This window comes from Populus euphratica, unplaced genomic scaffold (assembly GCF_000495115.2).
Source record: "Populus euphratica unplaced genomic scaffold, PopEup_1.0 scaffold23.1, whole genome shotgun sequence".
In the NCBI taxonomy this organism is placed as follows: domain Eukaryota; kingdom Viridiplantae; phylum Streptophyta; class Magnoliopsida; order Malpighiales; family Salicaceae; genus Populus; species Populus euphratica.
The window spans coordinates 427958-441963 of record NW_011499892.1 but is presented as its reverse complement, the minus strand read 5'-3'; the positions used below and the strand labels follow the sequence as shown (position 1 = coordinate 441963).

Genomic DNA, 14006 nt, shown 5'->3' with positions numbered 1-14006 from the left:
CTAAAAATATATATGAGATTATAAATCTTATTTATAATTTATAAGTGTTATCTTTTTATAGAAATGAGTAGCTAAAGTACAACTTTACATTTATAATATTTTGAATTATATTTTATTTAAAATAATATATATTAAACTAATATAAAATATTAAAAAATTCGTGTAAGATCCTAAAAAAATTACAAGGAAGTGTTCGGCTTATGCAACATCCTACCTAAATTAAAACACATTGGGTTTGATAATGGTAGCTCAAGCCACATGGGATACTAGGCATTCCCATGTTTTTTTTATCTCATTAAATTTAAGTTTATCACAGTAATTTTCCAGGCTTCCGTTAGAATTAATGGCAGATACACGAGGAATCTTTCTTCTTGCTGGCACTGGAAATTGAAACACAAAAGTTAATTGGAAAAAGTCGAAGCCAGTTGGCCATAGAACCTTCATTGACAAAAATCTTTTATTTTTTTTCTTTTTTATAAAATAGCCATTAAAATCTTTACATTGTAGTGGTACTAAAACTAACACGTTGAATGTAGAGGAAAAACAAAATAATACAGAGTGGATGGAAGTCGGAATCCATGCAGTGTAGAATCCGCAGATAATCCTACGACTCAAGTAATGAGAGAATTTCGACATCTATTCGGTGCTACAAAGTCATTAATTACAGCCCTTTTCACGGCCATCGACTTTAATTATCAGTTTGATGCAGGTGATCGGTTGTAATTTATATTCAAGCACAATGTACTGATTGCTAGCACAAAAGATAATATTTTTTCTGCTTGCTCCTCCGGTACGAGATTCTGATGGATTTCACAACTCTTTGCTGTCTATGAGTTTTCCGTTTCAACGGATTTTACTGCTTGACACGAATGCGATCAACGTATTACCTGACAAAATCATTCCCATGTCGCTTAATATTCCCCAAAACATTGATGATTGCGTTTAGATCAATAAGCTGTACCCATATATGTTAATATAATCAGGCCAAAAGCTGTAGCTTCTATAACAAAGGAAAAAACAAAGAAAATACCCCATCATTTGTTAACGTATCTTTCATTCCTTAGGTAGTATCTTTATAACAGCCAACTTCCGGCGAGCATTTCATTGCCGAGATTCCAAACTCGTAGGATTCTCCGCTTACCGAAGAAAGACACAGTACTTGAGCTTCTTCTTCTTTTTCTTGTTAGACAATGACATTACTTGTTTAACCCTCAATATGACAAATTTCAGTTTACAAAAATATCGATGCTAGGGCTAATAAGTAACTTAACAAAAGCCGATTACGGGGGCAGAGTCCAGGCACCTTAGAGAAAGCACAGGAGCAGATTCGCCCACTACTTTCACCTATATATAGGCGCAAATACCCTCCAAATTAAAAATCATCGCACCCTGTCTGCTTCAAGATTCAACACCACTCCTGTATATCGGAGGGAAAAAAACCGTAGCCCAAGACAAAGCTCAGTCCAAATGGCAGAAATTCCAGCAAACCTATTGCCCGATGAGGCAAGCCCGGGGTGGATGAACAAAGGAGACAACGCGTGGCAACTCACGGCAGCAACTCTTGTGGGTCTCCAAAGTGTGCCGGGCCTTGTGATCCTTTATGGCAGTATCGTGAAAAAGAAGTGGGCTGTTAACTCCGCATTTATGGCCTTATACGCCTTCGCGGCTGTGCTCGTGTGCTGGGTGGGCTGGGGCTACCACATGTCATTCGGAAAGAAAATGCTTCCTTTCCTTGGCAGGCCCGATATTTCCTTGGACCAAAAGTTTCTTTTGGACAGAGCCTATGTTGGGTTCTTGCCTAGTGCGACCCTGGTCTATTTCCAGTTTGTGTTTGCAGCGATCACGTTGATTCTGGTGGCTGGGGCGTTGCTTGGAAGGATGAATTTTCATGCGTGGATGCTGTTTGTACCACTTTGGCTTACCTTCTCTTACACTTTCACTGCTTATAGTCTTTGGTATCCAGATGGTTGGTTAGCTAAGCGAGGGATCATTGATTACGCTGGAGGATATGTCATTCACCTTTCCTCTGGCGTTGCTGGTTTTACCGCAGCATATTGGGTAACTAACTGTTAACTAGCACACATGGCTCAGTTAAAACGGGACATATGTTAGAAACTTGTAGTGTTACTAGCTAGTATCCATATAATATCAAAAAAAAAAAAGGCTCAAAAGCCTGCGAAGATGATGGATTAAAGTGGAAAATCTACCTTTATATAATGCTAACGGTTTATATGGAACAGGTGGGACCAAGGACAAACAAGGACAGGGAAAGGTTCCCACCAAACAACATTCTACTGATGCTGGCAGGGGCTGGGCTGCTTTGGATGGGGTGGAGTGGTTTCAATGGCGGTGGTCCTTTCGCTGCCAGTACAGATGCATCTCTGGCCATTCTTAACACCCATGTGTGCACTGCTACCAGCTTGTTGACCTGGCTCCTTCTTGACATTGTTTTCTTTGGAAAGCCCTCTGTGATTGGAGCCACACAGGGCATGATCACTGGTCTCGTTTGTATCACCCCTGCTGCCGGTAATATCACGCCCATATATATAACGATACACTTGTTTTGCCCTTTTGGCCATTACCCTCTGCAAATTAATTTTAATCTTTTCAAGGCCTTTATCTTTTGGCAATATCGGATCAAACCAATTAAATTTCTTAAGAGACTAAAGAAACATTGTGAACATCAACTTTTGCAGTATAGCTTAATTATAGCATTAGTATGTTAGGTGATTACATCCCTTGAATTCAAATTTTGTAAGGACCGCAAATGCAAAGCATCTACATCCTTAAATAGGAAGAAATTTTGGACTCATCACTAGTCCATAGACACAGCGATGTGATGGCTGATGGTGAGTCGGACTCTTAGCATATATATAAAATATCCTCCGTAAAATTACATAAGATTAGTCAACCTAGCTTGCCGTTGGCCAAATTTATTGAAGTAAGAAAATTACCATTGAACAGGAGTTGTGCAAGGTTGGGCTGCCATCCTGATGGGGATATTGTCCGGAAGCATTCCATGGTACAGCATGATGGTCCTGCACAAGAAAATATGGTTTCTCAAACAAGTTGATGACACCATGGCAGTTTTCCACACCCATGCTGTTGCAGGGAGCTTAGGAGGCATCCTCGCAGGCTTTTTTGCTAATCCGAAGCTCAACCGCATCTTTTACATGGTAGATGACTGGCAGCATTACATAGGACTTGCCTATGGCCTACAAAATGGCAGGACCGCTGCAGGACTCAAGCAAATGGGCGTTCAGTTGCTAGGAATTGTTTTTGTTGTTGTTCTTAACGTTTTGGTCACTAGTGCGATATGCTTGTTGATTCGGTTGGTAGTTCCATTAAGATTGACTGATGAGGAATTGCAAACTGGTGATGATGCTATTCACGGAGAAGAAGCCTATGCATTGTGGGGTGATGGGGAAAAGTACGAGTCCAAGCACAACTCACTTCATGGCGTTGAAGAGTTCCCTCAAGTTGTTTCAAAAGAGGTTGAGATGGCTTGATGATTTGGTCGTGCTTATTTGAAAATGTTTCCTCTTTTTTCTTCATATCGTTGTGTGTTCTTACATTTCTTTCTCCTTCGTTTGATTTTTAATCTGGGGTGACGTTGTAAAATAATAAACACGACCTGCATGCACAATGACATGGGATTTCTAGTGATTGCTTGTGCTAATTGCGTGGCATTTCTGCATTTAATGTTGCTTTAATTTGCAAGTTTAATTGACATATTCTGTTTAAGTCTAAACAATTAAGGCTGTAAAATAGCGTGAATGGAAGCAACATTTGGAGTGGGCTGTGTCGCCTGTATTCATTTTCCTTCTTCCTCGTTGCCATGGATAATTGGATTCAAGTTTCATGAATAGTATGATAAATTAATGTTCTGCTAATTTTTAGTTTTTAGTGTTTTTAAAAATATATTTATCTTAAAAAAATATTAAATTAATATTATTTTGTGATTTTTTTTGTGATTTTAATACAATAATATTAAAAATAAAATTATTTTAATTTATTTTCAAATAAAAAATACTTTACATTATAATACCAAATATGTATTTAAATACCTCTTATAGATAATTTAATGATTTTGAGGCTTCATGGATTAAAAAATGGCATGTGCCAACATACAGACGCAAACAAAAAAGACAGCCTAAATGTGTGGGGGAGTGCCTATCAAGAAAAGCAACTTTGCCAAGATAAATACGGAATGTTGATGGTGGTGGCCGCCACCAACGAGTGGATGCCCTGTAAAGTATTCTATATTTTATAAAAAAACAAAAACAAAATGCCGAAACAATTCTTAGCTGGGCACCTGACATGGAAATCTCACAGGTCTTCTTTGTTTTTTAGTTGCTTATTTATACAACCTGCGAAGAGTTGAAGTTTTCAAAGTAAATTTGCAAGAAGAATTGACAATGGCATCAATGAACAAGAAGAAACATGTTTAAGTTGGGCTCCTTATTTGCTGGGTGTGAACTCATATAGGACAGCGAACATGTTGGTGTGTGCAAGTATGGAATGACGAATGAATATAATTTTAATGAAATATAAATTAAAATATTAGAAAAGTAAATCACACATTGAATTTTATATTATTAAAGAAAAAGGTTAGAAAAATATGGATCTTTAAGGAATTTAAAATTTCCATTTGAATAACCATTAATTTATAAAAGGTATAAAAAAAAAGCAATGGCAGTGGAAGTAGATGAGTTGTCTGGTTCATTAAAAAGAAAAAAAACAAGGAGAAGAAGAAAGTAGACTAGTCGGCAGACTCGTGGGATAGTAGAAATCTCTTACTATTTAATTTTTGTTAGAAAAAGCAAAGCAGCTTTGTTCAAAGGGAAGAAGAAAAGAAAGTCGCTGTATTTTCTGCCTCTTAAATAAAATAATAAGAGACAGGAGCCACTGGAGCCTCGAGGAGGAGGACGCAGTAATAAAAACCCCCCAAAAATTCCAAGAGTTGTACGGGCATTCTTTCTTAGTAGTTTGTTTGGTTGTAGATCCATCCGTAGGGCTGTATGTACCGATTCTTGTTTTCAATTTAATGCAGTGAAGTGAGATATTTTTATGTTAAAAAAACAAGAAGTGGTGATGGAGGAGTAGGAACTCAATCGTGGCCGGAAAGGAATGGAGTCTGAAACGGCGTCGTCGGTTGATGAACAAGTTAGCGGTGGTGGTGGAGGAGGAGGAGGAGGAGGAGGTGCGTCGGCGGTAGCTGATACGAGAGGAAAACATCGGATTCTTGCTGAACTAAAGCGCGTAGAGCAAGAAATGAAGTTTTTGGAGGTCAGTTTGAACTTTTGTTTTTGTGTTGGATATTTTAAATGCTATAGACAGCCTACATTATTAGCGTATGAGATGTGCCGTTTAGGTTTGGTTTTATGGGAAAGTAGTTTTCTCCCATGATGTCGTTAAGACCTTAGCTTATTTTGTCTAGATCACAGGAAAGCTTTTCTTTTTTGGCATGTCTGGACATTGGCATAGGTTTATGCTTAATCCCGCTGACTGGGTTTAGACTGGGCATCGGCATAGAAGGTTTATGCTTTGATTGAATTGTATGGAAAGACCGAAGTAGAGATCACTGGGAACTTGGTGGGAGCTAGATGATTGTATAGGAAAAATGATCCTTTCTGGTTGGAAATTGAGTTCATTGTCAATGTAAATGGGGAAGGCAATTATGCTATCTAAATTGGCAGAGCCTAACATGATGCAATTTTCCTGAGTGGACTAAAAGTCATGCGCAAAGTTCTGGGATTTATCAAGTAGGAATGGTTTGGGGGAAAATTTGAAGAATGCAGCACATAATTTATACTTCTCATCTTTAGTGTCTAGTTTTGATGACTTATATCTTAACATGAATTCTGTTGTTTTTATTTAGCTATAGAAAGTTGGACTGTTTGACTACACTGTTGTTATCCAAGCCATATTACTTGGCCGTGCTCATTGAATTTTGTTTTTGAAAGCTATGGTTGAAGATCTTCAATCTCTTTCGATGATTCTAGTCAACGGAGTGACTTTTAAGTTTCATGGCTAACATTTTGTTTCAAGAGCTGTTTTTTTATGCTTGGGAAATATTTGTATACCACACAAAGCATCATAGCAGGTGAGCTTTGGCTCAGATGTTAGGAAGAGTTTAGTCCTTTTGTTGCTTATAGCATTGGGATGGAGCATTTCTAGTTGTATACTTGTGGCTACTTTGGACTGTTCGCTTATGATTAAGCACAGTACCCCATTGACATTGTGACTCTGGAGAATTTAGAAAAAGCGAGTAAAACATCAACATGTCTGTGAAAATCACCATCTAGCTACAGGTTTATTATGCATTTACTCCTGACTGTATTTCTTGAATAAAAAACAACTGCTTTAACCTGGCATCTTCAATAGGGTTTTGAAATGCAACCACCCTGTTGGTGTGGAGGTTAATGGTAGGAGTCTTCGAGGCTTGCTCCTCACTCAAAATGTTTTTCTCAGCCATGCTGTGCAGATCAATGTGGGGGCATTATCATCTCCATTTCTTCATGTTCATTTAATTATGCATCATTGTTATGGACTCAGTTGGAGGCAGAGTGTATTCTGGATTCATCTTATTTTGAATGTTTCATCCACATTTTTAGGAAGAGTTGGAGGAGCTCGAAAAGACAGATAATGTATCAACTGTGTGTGAAGAGTAAGTATAACAAATGATTTATTTTTTTTCAAAACTATGGGATTTGCTCAAGAGTTCCTCAATCTCTTCTCCAAGCTGTTAAGAATTTTCTTAGGATTGAATATGTTTTAATTGTTGTTCTTCAGGTTGCTGCGCAATGTGGAGAACACACCCGATCCACTTCTCTCACTGTAACTTCACTAACACCCTCAATATGCCCTCTTGTTTTCCTCTTATGACTTATGATGCTCATTCATTGGTTTCTTCCATTACAGAACAAATGGCCCTGCAAACCCATTGTGGGATCGATGGTTTGAGGGGCCTCAGAAATCACAAGATTGCGTGTGCAGGATACTCTGATTTGTAACATTTGTTGTTGGAAACTTCAAGACTGTTATCTAACAGATTTGTGAAAATATGACAGCACAATTATTATTTTAGCGAATGGTCAATGAATTTTCCCACCGCAATAGAGAAATTTTGGGTTTTGACAACTGATATTACAGCCATTTCCTCTTCATAAAATTATAAATCAATGACATCTAAGAGATTCTCACTCTCTCAAGGACGTATCCTCCCATCTAGCAAGTTGAGCATGTTAACACCAGTCGCTATTTTGTTTTCTTTGACAGATTCCTGATAGCTGTTGAGAATCATCAGGGGGATTTTTTACATTCCAGAAAGCAGTTTACGCGCTATATAACCGTTAGCTTGAAACAATGTGCTAATGAGAAAAGGGCACTATCCTTACTCGTTTTTACAAAATCAACACTTTCGGGAAACATGATCAGTCAACACGGGAAAGCTCAAGAAGTCATAACATGGTGGTGGTTCTGAGCTTTTGATGAATTTCAGAGGCGCTCCTAATCTTATTATAAACCGCCCTTTGCATTTTCACCCTATTATATTTTGCAAGGAACGTCGATGCAACTTAATACTGCATATGCATGCATATATATATATATATATATATAAAAGGACCTCCATACGAGAAATCCCCCCCGTTTTCATAAACAAAGCTGCCAATATTATTCCCTTGGAGCGGGGTTGACTTAAGGGGTTGCGTGGGTTCTTGACACCCGGAGCCAGAAATAGCGGTCGTTGTTGTCTTGAAGCAGCAGTTGCGACGCCAGATTTTAGAAGACCAAAATATCCGACATATGCGCACGCACCGTGAACAGCCAGATGTAATGGATATTATGACACTTACAAAGAGACTGCCATGTTGGAATGGTTTGCACCAGACTTCCAGAAACTAGATGTAGGATGGATCAATGTTGCAGAAACTAACTTGCTGTTTGATTTCAAATGGATCGATTTCAACTTCTCAGGGCTTCAAGAAGCAGCCGAAAAACACTATAATTTCCATAGCAGGTCGCTAATTTAGGCAAACGCCTCCATATCCATCCTATAATATCATATGAGCCCTTTCCTGTGATAGAACCACAGTCCGGTATATGCAGTCTACCACCTGATAGAAATGAGCAGGCATGATTGGCGATGGATCTTCACGAGTGCCATGCAAGCCAACTTAGTTTTAACAAGACAGACCAAAACATTCTACTCATACGTGTAACCTTACCTGGTGAGGTGCTGAATTCCGAGAGCACGTGCAAGACAAGGATTTCTATCATATCAAGCATGAGGAACAGAAACTAGAATATTTCAAAACAAAAACCAGAATACTTCAAAACAATTTACACGGTAACAGTGATGTACAATCAGAAGTTGAAACGAGGCCACCAACCATGAAGTAGTTTGAAATCAGCTGGAACCAATTCCAGAGTTATCGTTGTGTAGACCTACAAAGAAAAAGGTGGTGAAGAAAAGAAGATGATTACAGGACCTGAGTGGACAATAGTTGCCTCAGATGGAGCAGATGTTCCTCGTCTGAAATGTGAAGGGATAGGCGAAGATTTGTTAGAAGTGACTCTTGCTCCCAACTTAAGGGACCTGAGGCATATAATGCCTGCACAGTTGACCGATAAGCATGAAACTCTAGCTCATGGATTTCAGCTTCTAGCTTTTGTTCAAAATAAGGAGTTAAACGCTTGATGAAAGAAAAGGAAACAAATGATGACTCGGCATCTGACCTATGGGATGCATTATCCAATGGTGTTTGGAAATTATGACTGGAGGAGTCGGCGAAGCCATTAGAACTGCAGCTAGCAACAGAACTTTGGTTGCTATCTGCAGTCAAAAGAGGCCCGGAAGAAGTATACAACCACTCAGTAGTTGCTTTTACCATGTTGGCATTCATCTCACTAGATCCCTTAAATTTCTCATCCACTATTAATTTTTCAGAAGAAATGTTGTCTGCCCGCTTAAAAAAAGGAAGATTCCGTACAAGTTGCTTGTGGCATCCTTCCATACAAGAAACCAGGTCCTTTGAAGATCTTTCAAGATGATGCTGGTCAAGACCCATTTTAACATTATGGTGTCCATCTTTAAGGTGTTTTTGTCCATCTTTCTCTCGTAAGCATGAATCCTTCCTCGTCACTGGCACCAGAGCCCTTCGCACCAAGCTACCAGAATGCTTTGACTTATTTTCTGCACATTTTTTGGTGTGTTTTATATTTTGAGAAACCTGCAATTGAAGTTATTTGGATATCAGTAACAGTTTCTCCCTACAAAACTTGTTAGAAACCTTTACCATTTGGACTAGAAGAATAAAATGACACAATTCTTGTCAAAATAAATTGTAATTGTTCTCACACGAGTGTATGGATGCACAGCAGAGGAAAACTAAAAGCAAATAAACAAAGACTTCTATCAAGAGCAGCTAGACACACTGGGTTCAAAGAAGAAAACTTCTAGCCATATGATAGTGAATGACTAGAAAATACATGGATTTAAAACAGAGGAAACAGGTTAAATGAAACATTGCAGTGACATAATACATTAAGACCAGAAGTATGATAAACTATCAGAAATATCAGAAGACTGGTGTTCACAAGCAGCAGCACACATGCACAAGATCTCATATAGAAAAGTCAAGAAAAGCATACTATTAAGCTGATATTTCAAGAACTTTTGCATGCAATTCAATATTAGAAAGAGAATGTCAAACATTCAGTTTGCAGATCAAAATGCAGTTCAATCTCAAAGTATGATAAACTAGCATTTATACAGAGGGAGGAGGCAGATTTTTGAACAGCTCGAAAGGGTTAGCCAAGGAGAAATTGAAGGTAAACCAAAGCATAAGCATAAGCATAAGCAGGAAAACAAATACCTTTCCTATCACCGACCAATTATTATTATGCCAGGCCTGCTGAATCCTTATACTCGATTCATGAAATTCTTTGAGTTGGATGGACCCGAACAGCCTCACAACAAAGAGGTTATTATTCAAAACCTTTGCAATTTTTCCTTCTCTCCAGCATTGAAAATCAAATATCTCAGCAACATCACCAACCATCCATCTTTTCCTTTTTTTACGAGGGGGCTGAGGCCTGACATCCTCCTCACGCACCTTCTCCATGATTGGCTCTCCCTTGTTGTCTGAAAGTGATTTGTACCTAATTTTACAATAATTGCCACGGGCCGAAACTACACTTCCGGGAAACCACGAACCACATGGCTCATGGTCTCTTCTTAAAACCTCCACCAAATTCCCTTCTTTAAACTTCATGATTCAAGAGCCTCTCAAGCTTGAACCTGAAAATATAAGCAATGAATTTAGCAGAAAGAATAATTAGCATTGTATCCATGTGCCATCTTTTAATATCATAACAAGAACGAACACGAAGAAAAATTATAAGGGATTCGTCCCAAACCTGCCAACAGAAACTCAAAATTCCATCTTGTTACATCAGATCAAAGATTTAGAGGATCAGATTGCTGAAGCATGAAATTGAATACAGTCTTAAGCATTGGCAGATCAAGTAAACAAAATGCCGAGTAAGATCTCAAATCCAATATATCATTTTCATACAAACAGAAGCATCGTATAAGAATTGAAACTTGGTCATCTATGAACAGCAATCAACAGAGACACAAACATAAAAATCACCAAACCTTCAACAATACAAGATTTATTCATCGAACTTTTGAGGGGTGCTACAAGATAAGATTCATGCTTTTAAAATACAACAGGAACCATATTATATTGTGCATCAGACCAGTTCCTTCGACTTTTAATTAAGGTTGTCAATCATGAATCGGACAAAATCAGCATTAGAAGATGTCACAACCAGATACATAACATCATTCTTTTCCTTACTTCACTTTTTTAACCAAGAAAAAAAATAGATTGTCTCTTGAAGAAAAGGGATCCTGCCCAGAATTCATTAAAATCTTTAAACTATGAGTAACTGAGAAACTGTGGACTAAAATACAAAACAACAACACATTAAACCATTCAAGATTGAATTCAAAAAAGAAAAAAAAAAGGTAATCATGCTCAACAAAAAGAAAATGAAGGGGCTTACCTAGACATGGAATGACAATTGCAAAAGAACAGGGACACGGCTTTGCTGTGCTCATAACCACAACTTTACGCATGCTGGCTAGATGTCTGTTTTCACTCTTCTTCCTTGCTTGAAAAACTTTTCCAGTATGGAATAGCTCATTTGATGCTAACCTAAACCCGCTTTCAAGTTTAGCATTATCAAGTATTTTGTCAGCCTGTGTCAATTTCATTGGACCATTCATGCTTGTAATTTTTTTTTTCTTTAATTATTTGCTGCGTAGGGTTTATTTATTATTTATTTTTTTAGTCATCCTATTTTCAAGTCAGCATTCAATTACAGAGAATAAAAATTATCCTCCGGTCACCCTTCAATTAATAGTTTAATACTAATTCTATTGAGAAATTGTTTTTTGTATTCCAGATAACGTAAAATATAATATCAGAAAGAAACTATAATTTACTGAGGACCCCTCGACCGCAACATTTATGGAAAAAATGTGAAAAAAAGAAAAATATAATAATTATTATTATTATAAAAATGGAAAAATAAAATTTTTATATTTGTAAATTAGTAGTTTGAGAAGGTGAAAATACCAATGATAATCTAATTTTTAAAATATAATTATTATTGTTATTATAAAAGTGGAAAAATATTTTTTTTCAAAGTAAAAGGAATTAATGATAATCTTTGTTTACTAAGTAATAAATATCATTTAGACCTTCAAAAAGTAGAAATGAATGTTCTCTTAAATGCACAACACTTTCCACGGCGAGAATAATGGTTGCCTGAAAATAGTCTCAGGGAAAGATCTAGCGGTGAGAAAATTTTTGTTTTTTTATTGATTTTTTTAGTTCAGCTCTTGAAAACACTGTTAAAATAATTTTTTAAAAGATATAAATCCATATAAATAAAATCAGTCTGGTGAAGATAAAAGGAGAAGGAAAGAGAATACCGCTTGCTTGCCTTATTTTTTGCGAAAGTGGTGGTGATTATTCTGGTTGTACGAGGATCGTCCATTACAGTGGTGGATCACACAAGTGACGTCATGTTGATAAGAGTGCTTGTTCTTTTTATATTTCTGACAGGTTATGTGCCTCAACGGTCCATTGGAATGATAATCGATGCTTGCATCATTGAAAGCCATCCTTATCTTTCTAAACTTTTAATCAACCTTAATTTATTATCTATGCCTAATGAAATCATATATATATATATATACACGAAAACTTATCAACTGGAGACTGTGAATCAATTAATAAAGATAATAGAATTTAAATTAAAAAATTAAATTAATTTCTTACTACTTGATTATTCACAACCAGGTTATTACTGAGAATTATGTTATGGTTTGCCATCATCATGACATAATCTATAGCTTGATTGTTTTATAGCTATGATGTCACGTAAAAATGTCAACGGCACGGATTGCTTGCTCAAACTCGTAACGAGGGCTCCAATACTGCAAGATAGATATTTACACATCATGCATGTTATGTAGAATCACATAATAAAGAGAATAATCGTGGGTGGTGGGGGGGATCACGCTTGGTGATTTATGTGGTTGGGTTACAGTACATGCACTGCTTCAGAGAAGAAAATTTAAGAACATCATTTAATGTTTTTTAAATCCCAGTGGGCTGGGCTGGTCCAGGCTCCCTAGAGGAGAAACAAGAGGAGGCCATCGTGCTCCGCCGCTTACGAGTGATGGGCCGCAAGTGTTAAAACGCAGGGGCAAGCAGCGGAGAGTCATTTTAAGAATTTTTAGTGATGTAATGGCTCGCTGTCTGTACTTGAGAATACAACTTCTCATCCAACTTTAGGTTAGTTTACTACGCAAGCAAAGCATTGTGCCATTAACACTAGTATATGCTTAAAGTGCATCGATTTATTAACTTAACATAAATTTCATTGGAAGACTTAAAAATTGCTAAATATATTGTTAACAAATGATTATCACAGGAGGCATCCACTGTGGCTCCATGCTCTTTTGCCCTCTTCAATGAGGCCGTCTTCACTTGAAAGAAGGAGAGTGAGAGAGTCGGGGGAGCCATGTGAGGTGAGCATGAATCGATGATAAAGCCCACTACTTTTGGCAGTTTGGCTACTATTCCCAAGCAAATGGAAACGTACACCTAGCACCCACACCCGCATTATATATTATCTTTCTATAAAACAAGCGGCTGTTCTTACCATTACATTCATTTTGCAGTACTCTTATTTTGGCATCTATGGCCTATCGATTGGAAGCAAGGGAAAGGGATTTAAATCCTAATTCCTAAGCTAAGCTAGTAGCTAGGTCCAAGGAGAGCTAACCCTAATTCTCTGCACACAAAAAGAATCGTAATTTATACGCATAGGGTCTAATTAGGAGGATAGAAACTAGAATTTTTAGAAAAAAGATAGAGAATATAGACCAGACTAGACACCTGGTATGTGGTCCAGAGAGAATATATGAAGCAAAATAAGCTAGGTCAAGCTGGAGGAGAATGACTAACCTTCTAAACAATGTCAGTGCCTAAAATTAAACCCTAGACTAAGGTCTGAGAGGAATACCCACTCCCACAAAATATGCCTGTGAGTGTCTAGAAGTGCAATAATCAACCAAAATCTTAGATCGACGCCCGTGATCAATGAGGCTATTTTCCATTTTCTTCTGGCTATTTTACTTAGATGCTGCAATAATCATTAATATATCTCTTGATGATCTGATGTTGAATTAAGATATATTTTGCGGGACTAGGAAGAGACAATGAAGGAGCAAGTTCAAGCACTGAAACATGCCATTGCATCATGCATGTGCATGCCTAGAGTTAAGCAATCCCTCCTTTTCTTCCCCTCCTCAGAAGGAAGGAAACAATAATGACTGTACATATGCACATGCTGGGAGAATTTCTGTTTCACTTTTAGATAATGCGACATTTGCTTCTGCTTGACACTTATTCCAT

General features: G+C 37.5%; 3 protein-coding genes across 4 annotated transcripts; 2 read left to right on the top strand and 1 right to left on the bottom strand.

Moving 5' to 3' along the window:
* The first annotated feature begins 1518 nt into the window (after positions 1–1518).
* LOC105131377 (ammonium transporter 3 member 2-like) lies at positions 1519–3747 on the top strand. Its single transcript, XM_011034317.1, has 3 exons — positions 1519–2058; positions 2241–2526; positions 2965–3747. Exons 1-3 carry the CDS (start codon positions 1519–1521, stop codon positions 3507–3509), a joined length of 1371 nt encoding a protein of 456 aa, XP_011032619.1. The 3' UTR covers positions 3510–3747.
* Positions 3748–4621: 874 nt separating this feature from the next.
* LOC105131378 (guanine nucleotide-binding protein subunit gamma 2-like) lies at positions 4622–7220 on the top strand. The gene is made up of 4 exons (XM_011034318.1): positions 4622–5289; positions 6618–6670; positions 6796–6840; positions 6925–7220. The coding sequence occupies exons 1-4, from the start codon at positions 5131–5133 to the stop codon at positions 7007–7009; spliced, it is 342 nt and encodes a 113-aa protein (XP_011032620.1). The 5' UTR covers positions 4622–5130; the 3' UTR covers positions 7010–7220.
* Positions 7221–8273: 1053 nt separating this feature from the next.
* On the bottom strand, positions 8274–11294 carry LOC105131379 (uncharacterized). 2 transcript variants are annotated; one of them, XM_011034320.1, is made up of 4 exons: positions 11080–11294; positions 10426–10489; positions 9882–10306; positions 8274–9236 (listed from the first exon to the last, which is right to left on the bottom strand). In XM_011034320.1, the coding sequence occupies exons 3-4, from the start codon at positions 10278–10280 to the stop codon at positions 8487–8489; spliced, it is 1149 nt and encodes a 382-aa protein (XP_011032622.1). In that variant the 5' UTR covers positions 10281–10306; positions 10426–10489; positions 11080–11294; the 3' UTR covers positions 8274–8486. The 2 variants fall into 2 exon arrangements, with proteins under 2 accessions (XP_011032622.1, XP_011032621.1); XM_011034319.1 differs by lacking the exon at positions 10426–10489 and having other exon boundaries at positions 11080–11293.
* Positions 11295–14006: the final 2712 nt, after the last annotated feature.

What these genes read in the sequence shown, in the direction of transcription:
- LOC105131377 (XM_011034317.1), top strand. Translation starts at nt 1,519, where the DNA reads ATGAACAAAGGAGACAACGCGTGGCAACTCACGGCAGCAACTCTTGTG. An exon ending in GTTTTACCGCAGCATATTGG is followed by an intron (nt 2,059 to 2,240) that starts GTAACTAACTGT and finishes TATATGGAACAG; the next exon opens with GTGGGACCAAGGACAAACAA. An exon ending in TTGTATCACCCCTGCTGCCG is followed by an intron (nt 2,527 to 2,964) that starts GTAATATCACGC and finishes ACCATTGAACAG; the next exon opens with GAGTTGTGCAAGGTTGGGCT.
- LOC105131378 (XM_011034318.1), top strand. Translation starts at nt 5,131, where the DNA reads ATGGAGTCTGAAACGGCGTCGTCGGTTGATGAACAAGTTAGCGGTGGT. An exon ending in AAGAAATGAAGTTTTTGGAG is followed by an intron (nt 5,290 to 6,617) that starts GTCAGTTTGAAC and finishes CCACATTTTTAG; the next exon opens with GAAGAGTTGGAGGAGCTCGA. An exon ending in CCCGATCCACTTCTCTCACT is followed by an intron (nt 6,841 to 6,924) that starts GTAACTTCACTA and finishes CTTCCATTACAG; the next exon opens with AACAAATGGCCCTGCAAACC.
- LOC105131379 (XM_011034320.1), bottom strand. Translation starts at nt 10,280, where the DNA reads ATGAAGTTTAAAGAAGGGAATTTGGTGGAGGTTTTAAGAAGAGACCAT. An exon ending in ATTGGTCGGTGATAGGAAAG is followed by an intron (nt 9,237 to 9,881) that starts GTATTTGTTTTC and finishes CTTCAATTGCAG; the next exon opens with GTTTCTCAAAATATAAAACA.